This window comes from Lissotriton helveticus, chromosome 9, assembly GCF_964261635.1.
Source record: "Lissotriton helveticus chromosome 9, aLisHel1.1, whole genome shotgun sequence".
Taxonomy (NCBI): domain Eukaryota; kingdom Metazoa; phylum Chordata; class Amphibia; order Caudata; family Salamandridae; genus Lissotriton; species Lissotriton helveticus.
In genome coordinates, this window is record NC_136070.1 from 644633970 (window position 1) to 644655960 (window position 21991).

Here is a 21991-nt window from a genome sequence, read left to right on the forward strand (position 1 = left end):
TCTCTTGTATGCGAAACGTGGGATCTCCCAGTTTCTGGTTCCTGAATTGACTATCTTCCAGTTTTTGCGGATTATGTTGGACACCTGATTTGAGGCGGTGTTATAAGTGGTTACACATGTGATGATTGGTGTTTCAGGTGGTTTGATGATGGTTTCCAAAAGTGCCTCTCTGTTCTGATTTCGCGCTCTTTTGCAGACACTTGCCCTGGAAAACGGCAAAACCTGGACTCAGCGCCAGTTTACCAACTGCAATTCATCAAACTTAGTATACCTCATCACTTGCCGGTGCGGCCTCAGGTACATCGGTATGACTACTCGGAAAGTCAGGACAAGAATGACTGAGCACAGAAGTACCATGTGCTGTGGTAAAAACATCAGTAAATTGACGGAACACTTTCTCACCCACAATCACACCCCCAATGACTTTACGTGGACAGTGATTGAACAGTTTGAGGTAACTGACTGTAATGAAAAGGCTCTCCTCATGAAGGAACAATGCTGGATATACCGCCTTTCCACGCATATAAATGGGCTGAATGACTCCATTCCGTGGAATTCCCTGACAACTTGAGCATTCCTTTATGTATCAAGATAGTATAATCTGATCTGATCGTTTGTATCCCAGGTCCTCCCGTTTTTACTCGTGTACCTCTCAATACCCCAGTCTGTATCTCCTTTTAACCTTCCTTTTTAACCTTTTCACATTGCACTAGACCACTACACAGGCTGGTCTCCCTCTACGCTGCTACGCGCACGCGCTCCTCCGTGGCACTACCAGTTGCGCTCTGCACATGCGCACGCAGCACAGATCCCCGCGCACATGCGCTGAACTGCAAATGACTCAGCGCTTTCAGCGCGACCGCACCCACTCTCTCCACTCCCGCTCCAGGTGCTGTGAATCTAATGGGCTACTTAAACCCGACCGGGGACTCCTCTCATTTACCCGGGACACCGCAGCAGGACAACAGGTCTAAGGAGCACACAGATCGGCAATTCCGTGAGTAATAACGCTGGTTCACCGCTACAGTCTAGGTAAGCAGCAGAAACTTTTTCCCTACAGGCTCGGTGCTAAACTTTGCCTCTCTACAATATCTAGGGTCTTCTCTCCCTGCCAGGTGACCCAAGGAGGCTTTAACAGCAAACAGTAAGTGTGAGGAAAATGTATTATACTTACCTGTACCTCACCATGCACATACCTCGCTGTTTAGCCCACCACCCCCACCCCGGTTTTACGCTATAAACCACACCAGCCATGCAATCCACATGGCCACGTTTGCCCGCCGTTCTAGGTCGTTCACACACCTTAGCAGCCGGCAACATGTTGTGTTCCTAGAACATTATTCTAATTGACTCTACCATGTATGTCTGTTTGTGTCTTTCATGTTATGTGTACAGTAAAGCAGAGGGAATCCCCCTCTAACACGTAACGCACCTTAGCGAGTGCGACACTTGTGGTAAATACAACACTGATCACTTAATATATTTATTTTCACCTACACATACTCATTGGTCCTGAGGAAAGCCAGTTATAAATAAAAGGCCTGGCTGAAACATGTAGACCACACAGGACGAAGGAGGTCATAACTCACTCCAACGCGTCCGCTTGCCTTTTTAGCTGCTAACAGGGGCTCAGATATTAAACTTATCCATACACCCTCGGGAACTGAGACCCACTGTATAGCTTTTAAATCACTTTCACACCCACTAACACAGCACACTCAGCAAGTATACCAGCTCCTCAGTAATCTGGAGTCGAAGCACACCCAGGACACATTCGGTGTCACTGCGGTGGGCCCGATGATGAAGCATGCCACCAACCAGGTTGGTGGGTGAGGGCTTCATGATCAAACCAAATGGTTTGCCGACATACGTACCCATTGAGTCTCTTCACACAACTAAGCTAGTCCTTTCTTGATAAATCAACAATATAGACCCACCTGTAGACACAGACCCGGAGCAGTATCCGGGTACACCTTCCACTCCTGATGATAATACTGCATATCAGGAGTTAATTGCTAGGGTAGCCACTTACTATGGGGTAACTTTTTATAAGGAAGCCCTATAAGAGGATTTCCTATTAGAACCTTAGGAAACACACACAGAACATCACAATCCCTGCCTATGTTAAAGGATATAATGAGGCATGCTGACAATATTTTTAAGGATCCAGTTAGGGCACGTATCCTAACACCTGGGGTGGATAAAAAATGTAAACCCCCACCATCTGACCCAGTTTTTTTTAAGGGCCAGTTGCCTTTGGATTCTTTAGTAGTCTCTAAAGCCCGTAAAAGGGTAAATTCACAAACCTCAGGGGAGACACCACCTCCTGATAAAGAATCCAAACTAATAGATGCCTCTTGGAAAAGGGTAGCTGCTCAATCAGCCAACCATTGGTGCATAGCCAATACACAAGGCCTATTGGCTAGGTATGATAGGGCACACTGGGAAAATATGGAAATATTATTACAATATCTCTCAGAAGAACACAAGAGAAAGGGGCAGGAAATAATGCAGGAAGGGAAATGTATCTCCAATTCCTCTATCAGATGTGCATTAGATGCTGCAGATACTGCAGCTAGAGGAGTCAATACCAGGAGACGTGCATGGCTCAGAATTTCTGGTTTCAAACCAGAAGTTCAACAAACTATTCTTAATGCACCTTTTGATAAGGAACACCTCTTAGGGCCTCAAATAGACCAATCGCTTGAAAAGTGAAAAAATCTGTGGGAGCACTTCAGTCTCCTTCTACTAGAGGTTCCTTTCGTCGTTCCTTTCACAGAGGGGGCTCCAAAACTAATGCCACAGATGCGGGCCCATCTTCATACAAAAGACAAACACAACCTTCCCCCTCTAGAGGATTCTATAAGGGTAGAAATAAGGCTTACAACGTTAAAGGAAGAGTTAGAATGCACAACAACATGCACCTCTCCATCCACTAATAAGCAGTGACTCGCTATCACTTCCCCCGATCATTCATCACCTGTCGGGGGAAGATTACAACAGTTTCTTCCCATTTGGCAATGAATAATATCAGACAAATGGGTGTTGGACATTATCCAACATAGTTCTTGCCTGGAGCTCACAAGCAACCCTCCCACCATTCCACCTCATATTCACAAACTGTCTTTTAAACATCAACATCTGCTCAAACAAGAAGTACAAGCTCTTCTAACGAAAGAAGCTATAGAACCTGTCGCATTACAACAACAAGGATCAGGAGTTTATTGTAAGGATATTCATTATGCTTCCTAATTCCCAAACGGGACATTTCATTAAGGCCAATCTTGGATCTCAGGCCAACAAACCTATACATATTATCAGAAAACTTCCATATGGTCACACTGCAATAGGTACTTCCACTTTTACAGCAAGGCAACTTTATGTCAACACTACACTTAAAGGTTGCATACTTTCATATACCCATTTGCCCAGCATATCGCAAATATCCCAGATTTGTGATAGGAAAAAATAATTATCCATTCAAAGTACTTCCTTTCGGAGTAACTGCACCCAGAGTATTCACCAAATGCCTTGCAGTAGTAGCAGCACATCTACGAAGACAGCAAATCCATGTCTTCCCATACCTAGACTATTGGCTCATAAAAGCCAACACACATCCCAAATGTGTGCAACACCCACAAACCACCATAAACCTTTTACATAAATTGAGATCTACAGTCAATGCACAAAATACAACCATATCTAGGAGCCATTCTAAACATTCGAATAGCTCTAGCACATCCCAATGCAGCCAGGATTCACAATTTTCACATTTATTAAACACTGTTACTCCAGTTTCAAAACAAGCAGTATCTACCAGTCATTACTTTCATGAAGCTACTAGGGATGATGCCGTCATGCATTGCCTTAGTGCCTTATGCAAGACTAAACATGCGTCCTCTACAAGAATGCTTAGCACGTCATTGGAATCAATCACAGGGTTATCTAACAGATCTAGTGTAGTTAGACAGCCGCACTCATTGCTCTCAGCAGGGGTGGAACACAAAATTTGTCAAAAGAGCGGCCCTATATCAACCCTATTCCACAAGTCGTGCTCAAAATAGATGCATATCTCACAGGGTGAGAGGAACATTTGCAACAGTTTAACAGTTCAGGGTCTTTGTGGGATACCACCCAACAGAACAATCGCATCAACTACCTAGAACTGCTAGCAGTTTAACTAGCGTTTAAAGCATTTCTACCTCATCTGATAGGAAAAGTTGTCCTAGTCCGGACAGACAATATGACAGCAATATACTATGTACAAAAACTGGGGGGTTGGAACACTCTATACAGTTGTAACGCCTCTCTCAGACCATTTGGCGTTGGGCAATTCATCACAAAATCCAACTCTTGGCAGAACATCTTCTAGGGACCTACAACATCTTTGCTGACCTCCTCAGCAGAATGAGGCAACAAGTACACAAATAGGAACTTTACCCACAAGTTCTCCTTCCATACTTTCAAAAATGGGGATTTCCACAAATGGACCTCTTTGCCACAGCAAAGAACTTAAAATGGCCAGACTTCGCCTCCAGGTTCCCACACCCTCTATCCAAAGGTAATGCCCTATGGGTCAACTGGTCAGGGATATTTGCTTATTACGCTTTTCCCTTTCCTTCCATTTCTGGCTCGGAAACTCAGGCAGACATTTCTCACACTGATTCTGGTGGCTCTCACTTGGGCTCATCAACCATAGTTCACCACACTATTAGAACTCTCAATAGTCCCACACCAGAAGCGTCATATAACTTCAAGCTTTCTCATACACAACCATGGAGAAATCAGACATTCAAACCCGAAGGAACTCAACCTAGCGATTTGGCTCCTGAAGTCATAGAGTTTGGATACTTAACCCTACCACCAGATTATATGACAATTCTTAAGGAAGGATGAAGACCCACCACTAGGGCATGTTATGCAGCACAGTGGAAAAATGTTGTGATTTATTGTAATAATAACACAATTGATCTGCTAAATGCATCTATACAAAATATTATTTGTATTCGTTAGCCTACACATCCATTCGATTACACATTGCGTCAGTAGCTGCGTTTCTTCAAAACAGACCTATTCAATGTTCCAGTAATTAACCCCTTCGATGCTCATGACGGAACGGTTCCGTCATGAGCGTCGGTTGGCCTGTGCTCATGACGGAACCGTTCCGTCATTAGCCCGTTGGCTCATTAGAACGTTCAGCACAGCGCAGGAATCTGCGCCGCGCTGATGTGGTTAAGGCCTTTATGGAAGGCCTTAAAGAATAATACCACCCAGAGTACCACCTGCACCTGCTTGGAACCTTAACATTTTTCTCACAAGGTTAATGGGGCCACCTTTTTAACTTTTACACAGTTGTTCATTACAATTCCTTTCATGGAAAGTTGCCTTTCTAATTGTTATCATTTCATTAAAACATGTTGGTGACCTACAGGCATTAACCTTAGAAGAACCCTTCTTTCAACTTCATAAAGATTGAGTGGTTCTTCGTGCAAACCCAAAATTCCTTACAAAAGTGGTCTCTGCTTTTCATATTAACCAAAAGACACACAATTGATGGACGGAATGCTGAACAAATCAACGCATTCACCCCCAATCAAGAAATTTGGGTTAAATCCATCATTCTTTTGCTCACCATGCCACCCCAGTTTAGACCTTGCCATATGCAAATCCGCCTTGACCCTGTGCCTCATGGGAACAGTCTAGCCCGAACTGCCAAGCAAGGTCCTCCCTGGACCGAAAACAAGCATCCTAGGACCGGTTTTGGGCTTTCAACCCTCATCAGCCAGGATAGCTTGAGTCCAGTGGCACAGTGAGCCCGGGACCCACATCTGGGCATACCCGGAGCACTTAGGGCGAGAAAGCAAAAGACACACAATTGATGGACGGAATGCTGAACAAATCAAAGCATTCATCCCCAGTCAAGAGTTCTGGGTTAAATCCATCATTCTTTTGCTCACCATGCTACCCCAGTTTAGACCTTGCCTTATGCAAATCAGCCTTGACCTTGTTCCTCATGGGAACAGTCCAGCCCGGAGCCTGAATTATAAAAACACCGTGTAACAGGGAACCCGGGCGACAAAGAAAGGTGGTGGCAGCTCCTTTTCACGTTCTTTGTGTGCACTTGCAGATTGCGAGGGGATCCTCCTCTGCGTGTTACATGCCTAGTGTGAATCCGGATAATATTTTGCACATCGTGATTATTTGAAATATTTTAACAAATTGACTTACTAAATTGCCTTTTAGCTGCAGTACTGTTCTTTTCATTTAATTGTATACCCTAGCCCCGTTCCACCGCGGCTCTGTGCCGTTAGTTGTGGAGGGCAGGGCAGAGCTACATTGTGCCTCAGGGCCGGCTCCCGCCGTGAACGGAACGGAGTTAGCGTTCTAGTTGGGGGCGGAGCCTGGATTATAAAAACACAGTGTAACAGGGAGCCCGGGCGACAAAGAAAGGTGGTGGCAGCTCCTTTTCGCGTTGTTTGTGTGCACTTGCAGATTGCGAGGGGATCCTCCTCTGCGTGTTACATGCCTAGTGTGAATCTGGATAATATTTTGCACATCGTGATTATTTGAAATATTTTAACAATTTGACTTACTAAATTGCCTTTTAGCTGCAGTACTGTTCTTTTCATTTGATTGTATACCCTAGCCCCGTTCCACCGCGGCTCTGTGCCGTTAGTTGTGGAGGGCAGGGCAGAGCTACATTGTGCCTCAGGGCCGGCTCCCGCCGTGAACGGAACGGAGTTAGCGTTCTAGTTGGGGGCAGAGCCTGGATTATAAAAACACTGTGTAACAGGGAGCCCGAGCGACAAAGAAAGGTGGTGGCAGCTCCTTTTCGCGTTGTTTGTGTGCACTTGCAGATTGCGAGGGGATCCTCCTCTGCGTGTTTTATGCCTAGTGTGAATCTGGATAATATTTTGCACATCGTGATTATTTGAAATATTTTAACAATTTGACTTACTAAATTGCCTTTTAGCTGCAGTACTGTTCTTTTCATTTGATTGTATACCCTAGCCCCGTTCCACCGTGGCTCTGTGCCGTTAGTTGTGGAGGTCAGGGCAGAGCTACATTGTGCCTCAGGGCCGGCTCCCGCCGTGAACGGAACAGAGTTAGCGTTCTAGTTGGGGGCGGAGCCTGGATTATAAAAACACTGTGTAACAGGGAGCCCGGGCGACAAAGAAAGGTGGTGGCAGCTCCTTTTCGCGTTGTTTGTGTGAACTTGCAGATTGCGAGGGGATCCTCCTCTGCGTGTTACATGCCTAGTGTGAATCCGGATAATATTTTGCACATCGTGATTATTTGAAATATTTTAACAATTTGACTTACTAAATTGCCTTTTAGCTGCAGTACTGTTCTTTTCATTTGATTGTATACCCTAACCCCGTTCCACCGCGGCTCTGTGCCGTTAGTTGTGGAGGGCAGGACAGAGCTACATTGTGCCTCAGGGCCGGCTCCCGCCGTGAACGGAACGGAGTTAGCGTTCTAGTTGGGGGCGGAGCTTCGCTATATGAAATGAGCATTAGGAAGCACAGCGGACGAGCGCAGCGGGAGCGCCGTCAGCGCGCCTAAGCCGCGCCAAAGGGGTGCCAGTCTGCGCCAGTCCGTGCTGGGACTGCGCGGAGCGCCGTACCCCCTGGTCCCCGAAGACCCGGCCATATTAGTAAGTTAATCACATACACTAGGGCACAACTCAGGGACATAGGAAACAACATAAATTCCTTAAATTGCACTCATTTTGATACAGACTCCGTTAGTAATCTGCTCTCGTCCTCATGTCCAAATTGCCAATTTAAGCTTATATTACCTTACGTACAACCATCATCTCTTCTGGCCCCCGGGAATGATGTTAAACACATAACTTGTGTACTCATTAATGCGCGCTCCCTTATAAAACACAGAGAAGACGTTGCGGAACTAATTTCCAACCAAAATATAGACATTCTGTTTGTAACGGAAACCTGGGCAGATCTAGCATCTGGCCCTGACTTCAGTATAGCCACCCCGAATGGCTATCACGTTATTAGACAGGATAGATCGTCTGAAAAAAGGGGAGGCGGCTTAGCAATAATTCACCGAGCCAACTTAGCAATAAAGACAGAATCCTTAGATTGTACATCCGCTGAAGCCTTGTGCTTTACCATCACACTTTCTCCCACACAAACTTTTAAGGGGACTGCTCTATCGACCTCCTGCCACACGCACGCTTTTCCTGAAATCCATTAATTTTCTATTAGAACCGGTAGCAGCCAATTCGAATTATACTATCTTGGGAGATTTTAATTTCCATTTAGAAAATCCTAAAGACAAAGACTCGCGAACACTTATTGCCGACTTCCTGGCTGCTGGTCTAATACAACGCGTTTCCATTTCCACCCATAGAGCAGGCCACACTTTGGATGGCCTATTTACAAATAATTCTTATATCACTTCCCCAACAGTAATTCCGCTTACATGGTCGGATCATTCAGCTGTGAAATTTACCATTCTAATTGCAAAACACAAAAACTTACACCCTCCCAACGGTCCCCGGGTCCTTTGTCGTGACTGGAAGAATATTGATTCTACTTTACTTCAAACTACCTTGGAGGCTACGAGACCACTAAACACAGCAGATCCGCACATAGCCTCTAAAGACTATGGTCAATGGCTGAACAACGCCTTCGACCTGTTAGCACCTGTTAAAAACTTGCGGCCCAATCGCATAAAACCTTCTGCCCCTTGGTTCTCGGAACCCCTAAGATTAGAAAGACAGCAATGCCGTAATTTAGAGAGACGGTGGCGCACTAATTACGACAACAACGACAGAGACACTTACAAACAAGCTCTGTCAAGGTACAGGAAGCTTATAACTATAGAAAAATGTAAATTCTATAGTAAACAAATAGAGTCATCCCAAAACTCGAGCAAGCAATTGTATCAAGTGGTATCAAAACTTGCCAATCCACCTGCATCTGTCACAACTGAGACTTCCCAAACCTTCTGTAACAACGTCGCGGACTTCTTTATGGCAAAAGTTAAAGATATTTTTACCAATTTCTCCAATAAAACTGTCACCGAGCCATCCGGCCTGAATAATGGTGTTATATTCCCCAACTCCACTCTGGAGGAATTTAGTCCGCTATCTCAACTCTATATAGGAGAACTCATGAACACTGTCAAATCAGGATCACCTCAGGATCCATGCCCACCAACAGTTCTTAAATCTGTATCCAACTCGATAGCTCCAGTGATTACTAACATCTGTAATTCCATGTTTCAAACGGGGAATTATCCTTCAATCTGGAAAAAAGCCATTGTAAAACCTTTATTAAAAAAACCAAACCTCAATCCATCAGAGCCCAAAAGTTATCGTCCCATTGCCTCTCTCCCGTATCCATCTAAAATATTTGAAAAGGCAATGAACATCCAGCTGGCCAATTACATCGACCAGAATGACATACTGGACAACACCCAATTTGGGTTCAGGAAGGGCCACGGGACAGAGACTGCTCTGATAAAGGCGGCGGAGGAGGTCAGAATGATCATGGATCAAGGTGGCGCGGCGGTCCTGATATTATTAGATCTGTCTGCAGCTTTCGACACGGTCGATCATACCATCCTGATCGACCGTGTCGCTGCCATAGGCATTAAGGGCAAAACCAAGGCACTTCTGGCCTCGTTCCTTGCTGACAGAGAGCAGTCAGTGAAGATGGGGAGTTTTTACTCACCCGTTTTCTCTCTGCCGTGTGGAGTCCCCCAGGGATCCTCGCTAAGTCCAACACTTTTTAACATCTACGTGTCGGACTTGGCGAGGGTCATTAAATCATATGGAATTGGGTTGACCTCATACGCCGATGACACCCAGTTGGTCCTGGCGATACATAAAAATGGAGGAGCAGTGGCTGCGAATTTCCAGGAGGGTATGAGAGCTATCAGTCTGTGGATGGATCAGAACTGTTTAAAGTTAAATTCAGACAAGACGGAGGTCATGATATTTGGTGAACTGACCCCGTCTTGGTCCCCAGTATGGTGGCCTTCCGATTTAGGCATCCCGCCAACACCAGTTCCCAAGGTTAGAAACTTGGGGGTTCTATTTGACAACAAGTTAGCATTTACCAGTCATGCTAACGCAGTAGTCTCAGCCTCTTTCTACACGCTGAGAATGGTGAAGAAACTGTTACCGTTTCTCCCTTTTACAGCGGGTAAAACCCTTATGTCCTCCTTGGTATTGTCCAAGGTGGACTATTGTAATGGACTGCTGCTAAACGCCCAAGAGCAAGTTTTTAACAAACTACAGCTGGTTCAAAACGCAGCTGCAAGAATTTTGACCAGTACCCCCAAGTTTTCTTCTATCTCACCTGTTATTCGTCAACTTCACTGGTTGCCGGTGAGAAGTTGTACGAAGTTCAAGGCCTTGTGTATCACGTACAAAGCTATGAACGACATAAGACCAGAGTTCTTAAAAAAGGCCTTGAGTGTATATACGCCTAACCGAACTTTACGATCCTCCTCATCCCAGCTTCTCCAAATCCCACGGACAAAAAAAGCTACGTGGGGAGATAGACGTTTTGTAGTTGCAGCATCCAAATTATGGAACTCACTACCTGATCACATCAAACTCAGCCCTTCCTTGTTAATATTTAGGAAACAGGTGAAAACTTGGCTTTTTAATCAGTAACACTAACAAGGATCCTCTCTGCAATTGTAGGTATCAGCGCCGAGACACCAATCGGTATTTGTGCGCTATATAAGTTTTATAAATAAATAAATTGAACGCAGGGTCAAGACTGATTTGCATATGGCTGGGTCCGAACTGGAATGGCATGGTGAGCATAAAATGATGGATTTAGACCCATATCTCTGTACTGGGGTGAATGTTTGACATTGTTCTACATTTTGTCCATCAATTGTTCTTTTTGCATTTGTCATCCTGAGTGGGACGGGTATGCCCACACGTGGGTCCCGTGCTCTCCAAGACACTGGAGTCAAGCTATCCTGGCTGATGAGGCCTGAAAGCCCGAAACCAGTCCTAGGATGCTTGTTTCCAGTCCAGGGACGATCTGGACCGGCAGTTCGGGCTGAACTGTTCCCATTGGGCACTGGGTCAAGACTGATTTGCATATGGCTGGGTTCGAACTGGAATGGCATTGTGAGCAAAAAAACTATGGATTTAGACAAAGATCTCTGTACTGGGATGAATGTATGACATTGTTCTGCATTCTGTCCTTCAATTGTTCTTTTTGCATTTGTCACCCTGAGTGGGACGGGTATATCCAGACGTGGGCCCCGTGCTCTCCATGCCACTGGAGTCAAGCTATCCTGGCTGATGAGGGCTGAAAGCCCGAAACTGGTCCTAGGATGCTTGTTTCCAGTCCAGGGAGGACCTGGCCTGGCAGTTTGGGCTGGACTGTTCCCATTGGGCACAGGGTCAAGACAGACTAGCATATGGCTGGGTCTGAACTTTAATGGCATGGTGAGCAAAAAAACTATGGATTTACCCCCAGATCTCTGTACTGGGGTGAATGTATGACATTGTTCTGCATTCTGTCCATCAATTGTTCTTTTTGCATTTTTCATATTAACCAATCAGTTGAGTTACCTGTGTTCTTCCCTCAACCTGATTCAGTAGCAGAAAGAGCTCTACATACACTTGATGTCAAAAGAGCACTATTATATTTTATTGATAGGACAATAGATTTTCGCAAAGCAAAACAACTTTTTGTTGCCTTTGCTCCTCTTCATAAAGGAAATCCTATCTCTAAATCCAGTATTTCCAGATGAATTGTTAAATGTATTCATACTTGCTATGTTAAAGCTAAAATAACTTTAACTATACCTCCTAGAGCACATTCTACTCACAAAATAGGAGCATCTATGGCCTTTTTAGTCAACACTCCCATAGCTGACAAATGTAAGGCAGCTACATGGTCCACACTACACACATTTGCCAAACATTATTGTGTGGATGTGTTGGCACATCAACAAGCTAATGTAGAATGACAAGCAGTGCTAAAACACTTTTTCAAACAACTGCAACACCCACTGGTTAGCCACTGCTTTTGGAGAATGCTGCTGTACACTCCGCAAAGCATGTGTTTCTACAGCACACGTGCCTCGAACGGATTATGTTGCCCTGTAAACATCTATTCTAGGCATGTAGAGCTGTAGATTCACATGCGCCCACCCACCTCCCTGGACATCTCTGGTTGTTGCAGTTCTTATTATTCATGTTACATACGAATAGACAACTCTATACTACACTTACTTACTCCGTTCTCACCATCTTGTGGGAAAACAATCTAAGAATGGAGTTGATGCCCATGCGCATTATAACCAAAAGGAGGAGTCACCTTACCTTGTGACTGGAAAAGACTTCTTCGAAGAAAACAACTTGCAAAGATCCCGACCCAACACTAGATGGCAGAAATAGGCAAAGCATGTGAATCTACAGCTCTACATGCCAAGAACAGATGCTTACAGGGTAAGTAACATAATCCTTGCCAGAGATTTCAGAATTTTATCTTTCTGGTGCCATGTACTTTTCCCTTCGTTCCTTACAGTTAGCTGTTTTCACCTCTTCTTGTTGAAAAGGTTTCCACGCATTAACAAAGAATCGCGCCTGCCATTAGCGCGTTCACTCTCAATGGATGGAGCCAATGCTGAGGCATGGTACCCGCCAGGTCATGGGGACGTTTATGCCAGCCTGCACCGATCCGGCCTGCTGCAACGCTTCCTGAGCCAGGGCCGTAAGTTTGTCTTCATCTCCAACATTGACAACTTGGGAGCCACTGTGGACCTGCACCTCCTGAGCCAACTGGCTAACGGTCGCCCTGACCACTCTGGGCCTCCCTTCGAATTCATCATGGAAGTGACAGACAAGACACAAGCTGATGTTAAGGTAGGCATTCATGGAGATTTACTGACAAAACTGTGCCTCAAAAAGGCACACAGTTGTAGGGAAGAATATGTCACTTGTCTTGAGAGGTCACTATGTCTCTTCTTGGTTTTAAAGGGAGGTACTATGATCCAGTATGAGGGAAATCTCCGTCTCCTGGAGATCGCACAAGTTCCACGTGATCGTATTGATGAGTTCAAATCTGTCTCCAAGTTTAAGATCTTCAACACCAACAATCTGTGGGTATCCCTGGAGGCCATCAGGAGGCTTCTGGAGGAAGAGAATGGGATCAACATGGAAGTCATAGTTAATTCCAAGGTAAGAGAGAGTGGAAGAAGAATTGAAAACAAAGAAGTGTGAAAGCAACATGCAGAGATGCAGCAGAAGTAATTGGTTGGGACATTAGGATATTTTTATTTGTACATGCCAGGCATGCGATTACTCTTTCTTGATCCTTGCAGCCTTTTAGAGTCAATCCTAGAGCCCTATTGACTAGTTTCATTGTGCTAAGATAAGAGCGGAAGAGAGATGGGTAATGGGAGGATGAAAATGATATGGTGAGATGTACGAACAGTAGAAGATAATGGTGAACCCAGAGTGGTCCTCTCTAGGGCACCAGAGGTAAGACAAGGGAAGATGGAGGGAAGCAGAGAGAGCAATAGATTTGAATTACAGGAACATTTCTAATATTGAGGAACTGATCTTTTCAAAGATGAGAGGATACGGAATCGTAGGTCACAAGGGATGTCGTTACAAAGAAATAGAACTAAAATGGGAGCTTGTGGTAATAGAGTTAGGAGGTGAGAGATGGTAGTGTGCGACCCCAAGCTTGGGGAGGCATAGAGCAGCAATCAGATGGGAAGGTGAGGGAGAGTAAGGTGGAATTAGTGAGAAGTGATGAAGGAAATGATGGAATAGGATCTAAGGAAAAGTGTAGGAGACAATGACAAAAAGTAGTAACAGTGCATTTCTCTCACCTTTCGTACTCTCTCTTTTCTAGACCCTAGATGGCGGCCTAACAGTGATCCAGCTGGAGACCGCAGTAGGGGCGGCCATCCAAAGCTTTCAAAGGGCCATCGGTGTTAATGTGCCCCGCTGTCGCTTCCTGCCAGTAAAGACCACCTCAGACCTACTTCTCGTCATGTCAAACCTCTTCAGCCTAAGGCAGGGTCACCTATCTCTTAATGAGCAGCGGCAGTTCAAGACTGTGCCCCTCGTCAAGTTGGGCAATCACTTTACCAAGGTGGGTTGGATCTCTGACTGTACCAAGCATGCTTCTCTTCTTAGCTCCTGCCCTCCTGAATAAGGCATTGAGCAGAATGACATATTCAGCAATATACATCACAGCATGAAAATAGCTACGTAAATGTGATGGGTCTGTGCTTGTAAGAATATAGCTGTACTGAGCTCTGTCACCTTGCAAAACCTTACAAACCTACCCTCAACAACTCACTTACGTATTAATTCCCAATCTCCTACATCACTTAATTTAACCACGTATCTATTCCTATTGATCGGTGTATCCCTTTCAGATCCACTGCTCCTGTCTGATGCTGGAAGTGCAGTTGTTCTTAATGTTCTTGTCCTTAAGCTCTCCTTGATGTACTTCTACTCTCAGGAGTCACTTGCTGCTCCCCACTTTCTGGATTTATTTAGCTGTTTTCCTCCTCTTCCTTCGCCTTTCATTGCAAAACATTGAATTTGTTTTTACTGTTTACAGCAAACATTTATATTTTATCAAGTTGCATGATTGAGCATGTAAGTACCCGGAGACATCATTTTATGCACTGCAGAGTCTCTCCGAGTAAGACCTTTTATCTTCTGGACCTGCCATCGTCCTCTGCAATTCTAGAATTTCTGGTCTTCCTAAATCTCTGGCCCTCCTAGCCTTCCAGAGTTTACTCTGCATATAGGCTCACCATTCTGTTAAGACTTCTGAGTGGATCTGTCCGGTCAATGATAAAGACCAACCAACTATACTAAGCTTATGCAGATACTCTTCGGACACAAACCATTGCGTTCAGAAAAAACATTTGTTGGAATCCTGTACCTAAAGTGATAACAATTTATTCAGGTGGTTATCGAAAATATAAAGAACATTGACCATTAAACATAGCTGCAAACCATCTTCCTTGAGAAAGGAATAAAATCCATTCCTTTCTGTAAAACAACATAATTACTATATCAGTCTTCCTCCTGTTTCTATTGTGCCCTGGCTTGGGGACCTCCACTCTACCCTGCTGGGTGGGGAGCACCCACGTCATAATTCTGTTTGGTTCTCCCCAAAATCCAGACTTTGCATTTCATCCTGCCCCCTGTAACTTTGCTCTGGTTTACTGTACAGAGTCTCTTCTATTTCTCCTTTTTGGGTCGGTCCGCTACATGCATCACTCGTGGTTTCTCAAAACCTAAAAAACGGCAGCACTGTATCTTAATTTGACTGGAGCTTTAGGTCTGCATGGAAAGGTTTGGCATCACTCAACTATAGTTACGGCTCTCTTAGCATCCACTAGGTGTTAGCTATCACACATTAGGCTTATAAACTCTCAGTACACAGGTTATGAAGAAGAAGTATAGAGAGAGTGGTTTGGGGGTTACCCCCCCCATAAACAATTGAGTTTCATGTGCATTTCATGGCTTCCCTTTGCTTAGATGGGCAGTTTATTGTGACTGGTTACATTATTTCATTTGGAATAACCATTAGTCTTGAGACTCTACCCGATGGCAACCAACATTGGGACCTACTTCTGCCCCCACCACCCATGCAAAGAAGCTTGGCATTGACATCGACAACCACCTCAGCCTAGCCACCCAAGTCAACGCTGCCACCTCCACCTGCTTCCACACCCGGAAGATGCTTTGGAAAATCTTCAAATGACTCCATACTGGCACCTGAAAGGCCGTCACTCATTTCCTAGTCACTAGAAAACGTTACTACAGGAAAGCCCCCGACTCCGGGATCAGAAAACCATCCAGGACTCTACAGCCAGACTCATACTCAACCTCCCACATACACACGCATATCAGATCGCACCTCAGACAAATCCACTGGCTTCCAATACACAAACCGGCCCAGTTTAAACTCCTCACACACACCTTCAAAGGCCTGCACAACACTGACCGGTCTATCTCAATAGCTGCATCTCATTTCTCAGACCTACCCAGCACTTCCAATTGACCCGGTTCCTACTTTCACACATGCCATGCATATGCAGAACTAAATCTGGTGGCCGGGCCTTCTTACACATTGCTCCCAAGTGCTAGAACATACTGATTCTAAACATCTGAGCCAAGAAGCTTATGTCCTGGCTCTTCGAATGGCCCTCTGGACAGCCCTCAGTAGGCCAGGATGGACCTTCCTCAGTGCTTGGACACCATTCCTGGTAATAGGGCGCTTTACAAATACTTATAACATAACCATAAACATAACACTGCAAAAGAATGGCTTAAATTGATTCGAACCGTGAGACATCCCATTATTTTATGGATTGGAACTTATATGAAACATGATTTGAGCATGATGGTGTAACATCCCATTAGTAACTCTGAAATAGGAGTTTAAATCCAATTCTGTACTCCAGTGCTTATGGTTTACATGATCAGTGTTTGAAATCAGATGACATTCATGTCAAGGAACATTTCTGCCTCCTTCTGAATTGCCTTGCAGCAGCTTGTGCCAACCAGGACCAATGCAGGAGAATGTGACTTGTTGAAGGCATATATCTCTCTGCTTCCCTTCTACATATGCCTGCCACACCAGCAGGTGAGGACAGATGTAGGTGTTTTTCACAAAGTGTGCATCTACATCTCATTCTGGGAGTATGGAAACTGACCTGTTCTGAAACAATCTCATTTTTCCAGTCAGCTAGTATTGTGATGGACTCCTATGTGAAGCAAATAGATGCTCTTGCACTTGGTGTTGAAAAGAGCATTGCATTGGCTCAATATGAATGAATACATTTTGTCCTGTGGTTCACACTGCAAACAAAGTGGTTTTTTCAGAATAGGGTAAAGTGGGAGAGCTGTCATATTTTGGCAGTGCTCTCGCCCCACCAAACACGGGGTTCCCATGCACTATATAGAGTTGGAGATAACTTCAGATTTACATCAGCAGAGACTCTGCTGGCTCTGCCAGTATACACCTCTGATCTGACGGCCCTTCCACCAAGAGACCATCAGGTCTCAGTGACGGGGGTTCTGCCCTAAAGAGGGCAGGCAGCGGTAACTTATTTTCTGTGCACAAGTCCGCTTTGCATTGCATAGTCGGCAAGGAGTTAGAAGATGCAAAAGGGCCCCCACACACACAGAAAACTACTCAATGTGGCTTTTGATTCTTTTTTTAATGAAAACAAACTCCCTCTTTTTTCGAATTTTCCAAGCAGAGGCTTTGAACTAAGAGCCTGCTCTACATACTTTCAGTGCTTTGAAGGGAGCTGCTGCACAGTTCACCTGAACAGGCAGAGGATTTTTCAAGTGTAACTTCTTAGTGACCAACTGTATTTTCTCACCTATGGTATATTTAGGTAGAGGAGTTTTTCCTTATCAGCTTACAATGAATATTCAGCTTTAGCTTTTTCTAAAGCATCCTCTCCTGATTTTTGTACCTACCTCACTTAAATGTTCTACTGAAAGAACTCATGCAGATGAAGACAAACCTAAGGCAGTCTAGGTAAGGAGGACGGTCCTCAAACCCATTCTGGCAGACTGGCCGCCTCTCTGGCAGAGTATAAATCAGGCCAAAATCTACTCTAGCAGTTCTACATAGTTCACAAAGGAACCACCCATAACAACCCAGGTCTTCAACATTTAGTGCTCCACTTGGGAAGGTTTATAAGCTCATAGAACAATAGGTGCAAAGATAGGTTTGCTGCTGCAATTCTTCTCTTGCCATTGGTATTATCCAATAGCCCTTCTCCCCTGAAGCTCTACTCTGGCATTGTCACTTCATACCTCTACCAAATCCTTGCCTGCTGACAAATAAACAGTGTAAAGGTTTTGGAATGAACTTTCAAAAATCCAATTAAATGATCTCATTTATTGCAGATAAAGGTGTACTCCAATGGAGGTCCATGTGAACGACAAAGACTGACACCCTTGTAGTCAAGGAATAGAGAGCTTTAGGTGAATTAAAACATGTTCTTCCATTGTGTGCATTGCAAATGAAAGCATCTCTAGATGTAACATGGCCCTGAGGCCAAGGTAACACACTTAGATAAAATGGGGAAGCGACGTTTGACCAGTGAATGTCAGGAGCTGGAATATGATGTCCCTGATAAGACAAAGTTATCTTTGTTTGCTCACCACTTCCCAACATTTCAGGCAGAATATTCTTTTTTTTTTTCTTCTTGATTTAAATATCTGAACAGATGCTTCACCACTAAATCTTCAGGTTCTGCACACAAATAGCATTTCACAATATTAACTGTTGGGAGAAGCTAAGGCTTTAATAGAAAGGCTCAGAATACACTGGAAGACAAGGCACAAGTGAAGAACTGGTCAACTCAAAGGTAAAAACAAGAAAGTGATGACCCAGTGAACTACAAAATCCCACTGAATCTTGTAAGTCCCCATCGCGTTCCAGCATCATGGAAATCTGCTGTAGTAACCGCCTGTCAGGACAACAAACCACGGGAGGCAGTGGTAGATGCACAAAGGGGGTTTTATTGGTAGAATGTTCACTACAACAATGCACTAGGCGGAATGGGATCCCAACATCCGTCTCTGTGCAAGCTCTTGGTCCCAGGGTCTCAGGGTTTCTTGTCGGGATGGCTCCAGTCCGGTATGTTCCCTGGCGTTGATTCCCCCTCGGTAGAAAGGAAAACAAAATGAAGAGGCTGTTAGTTCTCTGGTGGTCGTCCCTTGCCACTAACACAGTGACTGTATTCCGTAGGGGTTCAGGGAGTGCTCGGGTTGGGGCTCAACGTGTTGCTTCACATGATATTACAGAGGAACTGGATGACAGAAAGGCAGAACTACAGGTAAACTACACAACAGTGGGGTATGGGAAAATGCGGGGGCCGTCCTACTTCACGTGTACCACTTTCCCGCTCCGGGTTACTCTCTATCCCTGGACCTGGGTCTGGTTATGTATCTGTTCTGCCTTCAATGTTGGCCTCCCTATAGGCCCGTGAAGTAGGTATGGGTGAAGGCCCACCAGTCGCCCAGTTGTATGAGCCACTTGCCTGAAGCCATGGCTCCCTGACAGAGCCACGTCCGCCTCGTCCGTAGCGCCTTCCTCAGAGGAAACGATCACCACTGGTCTGATGGGCTTCCCTGTCTCTCGTCCATCCTGCGTCCTCTTCCCTCTCCTCCGTGTCGCTTGACGCTCTGTGTCCTCCGCCTTCTCCGTCACAGGTTCTCCTGGTGTCGCTTCTCATCCTCCTCCGGCTCCCACGGTCTGAACACCTGGCTTCTCCACTGTGGTCGTACTTGAGGCCACTTCCGGATTCGGGTGGGGCTCCACCCTTCCGAGGACGCCAAGCACGCCATAGCAGTACCCCGGGGCACCAGCAGTCATTCTCCGAGGGCGCCCTGTCACACTGCCATCCCAAAGAAATCTAATGGGGATCCTTCAAATTTGGCGAATTACAGGCATATTTCTTTACTACTTGCACCAACTAAGATGTTAGAATCTCACATCTATTACTCGCTCACTCAGTATCTTGACACCAATAATCTTTTGGATTCCACACTATGGGGCTTCCGGGCAGCACATTCTACTGAACCACTTCGGCTCATGGTGAGAGAGAACTTGAAACACCAACTAGATGGTCATGGCAGCGCCTATACTGCTAGATCTTTCGGCTGCCTTTGATTCCATTTCCCATAAGATTCTTTTTACATCACCTGCAGGAAATTGGTGTTGAGGGCAGATTTCTTGAATAATCGTAACCAAGTCATCAAAATTTCTTCTTATTCTTTTTTGGTGGCAATCGATCGGGGTGTACCCCAGTTGTCGTTATGGAGTACGACCTGCTTTAATATCTATATGGCCCCCCTTGCCAGACTTTTAAATAAGTGTTTTCTTATGCAGACAACACTAATGTTGGACAATAGACAAACAAGACGCAAGTTCATTCAGTTTATTACATCGGTGGCTAAGTGGATGTCCCAAATTCATATAAGGTTAAACTCAGATCAAACTGGGTTATTATCTGTGGTCCGAATCCTCAACTCTGGACTAATGATTGGTGGCCAACTGAATTAGATAACCTGCCATGCCCGGTTGATTCTGTACGTAATCTGGGAGTCTAATTTGACTCCCAGTTATCTTTTTCTTTACAGGTTCAGGTGGTCAAAAGTACTTATTAATAATAAGTTGATTTCTATGCACATGGTTACTTTCAAAGGAGTGTTCTCGCGATTGTCCACCCACCTACACCCAAACCTGGATAATAGAACAAAACAAACCAGACTGAAAAGTATTGCTGCAAGCAGGGCCAATTCCAGTCACAGCCAAGTCCTAAGGCAGCTGGAATAACCAGGTCTTCGGCATTTTATGGAATGCTACTTCCGAAGCCTTCTGAAGACTTGTTTTGGCGTCCTAAAAATTAAGGTGCTCCCATTTCTACCTTTTTCTGACAGAAAAACGATGGACCACGCTCTGGTCACTTCTAGGCTAGATTATTCAAGTGCCTTATATCTAGGTACCTCTAAACAACTTATTGATAGATTGCAAATTGTTCAAAATGCTTCAGCCAGGCTATTACTTGACATTACCCCCAGGCCCCTACGTCCTCGACACCTTCATAACGTGTTTGCTGCTTACCTGTTTCTTCCGTGGATTCGTCATCCTGTTCCGCTTCTCCTGGCCTGCCGGGCTTGCTGGGAGTCGCGTTGATGGGCGCCCGGCCCTTTGCGGCTGGTGCGCCGCTCCTCCTGGATTCCTTTCGGGTGACAGCGCGTGTCTTCCTATGGCTTGGCCAGTTGAAGGACACGCGGTTGAGGCTGTTTTGGGGGGCTAGTGGGTAAGCTGGGCGGTGCTCCTGGTCCCTCTACCTGGCTTGATTGCATGATGGCATTCTGTCCTTCTGGGAAACGCCGGGATGAGCTACTGAGATGCCTGGTACTGCCGAGGATTGACCCGGGGCCTCATGCATGCGCAGCGTGCCATCTGCTACTGGGCTACATCCCCAGTTCTGTGGAGGCGCTGCAGGCCTTATTTCTCTCTGTCCCCCCGGCTGTTCGTGGTGTCGATGCAGGGGGCTGGCTTTATGGAGGGTCGGTCTCGGACCGGTGGCTGCAGTCCTCTACCCCGCCCGGTGTTGGTCTCTTGGGTGCTGCCTGGGCTGGCTCCTGGGGGCAGGACGCTTGGAGTCCTTCCTGCCCCTGTTGTGAGTACCACATAGCGGTTCCGCTTTTTCCTAGTTGCCTCGCACTTACATGTTCCTATGGCCATGTGTTTTGTGTTTTGCCTGGATGGGTCTGGCTGTGCGTAGTGGGGCTGCCTCGGGGGTCCTGTCTGGGAGTCCTGCTTGGCGTCTTCGGGGGCTTTTCTCTGGCTTGTGGCGCTCCCAGTCCCTGCGCTGGGTTGGGACTTTGCGTGGTTTTTGCGCCATGTCTCTTCCTTTCTTCCCTGTGCTGCGCACTTCTTCCTCCACAGGTTCTGGATTCTCAGGCCTCCTGGCTTTCCGCTTGCCCGGCGCTTGTTGCTGGTTGGCGTCTGGGCGGAGGGGTTACTGGACGTTCTATGTTTGCGCATTGCGGGTTTCTTCTTCCATGTGCTGTGCTCTTCTGCTGTGCTGGCCTGCGGCCTTGACTCCATGTTTTCCGCTCTCGTGGGCTTTTCCTTTGGTGGGGTTTTGGCCTGGTTCGATCCTCCGGCCTCGGGGCTTCCTGCCTTCCTGCTCTGTGTGCTTCTGTTCCCCCTGGACGTCCTTGGTGCCTGGTGGGGTGTCCCCCTGGGTTGCCAGTTTCCCAGATTCTACCGCCTTCTGCCTGTCCGCCCTGTTGGTTCCTGCCTGTTCTTGTGGGTTCGGGCCTGGTGCGTTCCTGTCTGGGTGCCTGCCTGTGGCTCCTGGTGCTGGGCGCTCTTTGCGTCTTTCCCAGGGTGTTGGCTTGGCCCGTGCTCGGGGTGCCATGTTTCTTCTTGTCCCCCGGCGCATGGGTGGTGCTCTGGTT

General features: G+C 45.9%; 1 protein-coding gene across 1 annotated transcript in view; it reads left to right on the plus strand.

Annotated features, from left to right (window-relative positions):
- The window catches only part of LOC144781743 (UTP--glucose-1-phosphate uridylyltransferase-like), a 103165-nt gene that overhangs the window by 66852 nt on the left and 14322 nt on the right, over positions 1-21991 (plus strand). The window contains exons 7-9 of the mRNA XM_078660721.1: positions 12568-12874; positions 12989-13189; positions 13872-14114. Of these exons, the coding sequence (XP_078516847.1) occupies positions 12568-12874; positions 12989-13189; positions 13872-14114 (751 nt within the window). The remainder of the gene's footprint in view (positions 1-12567; positions 12875-12988; positions 13190-13871; positions 14115-21991) is intronic.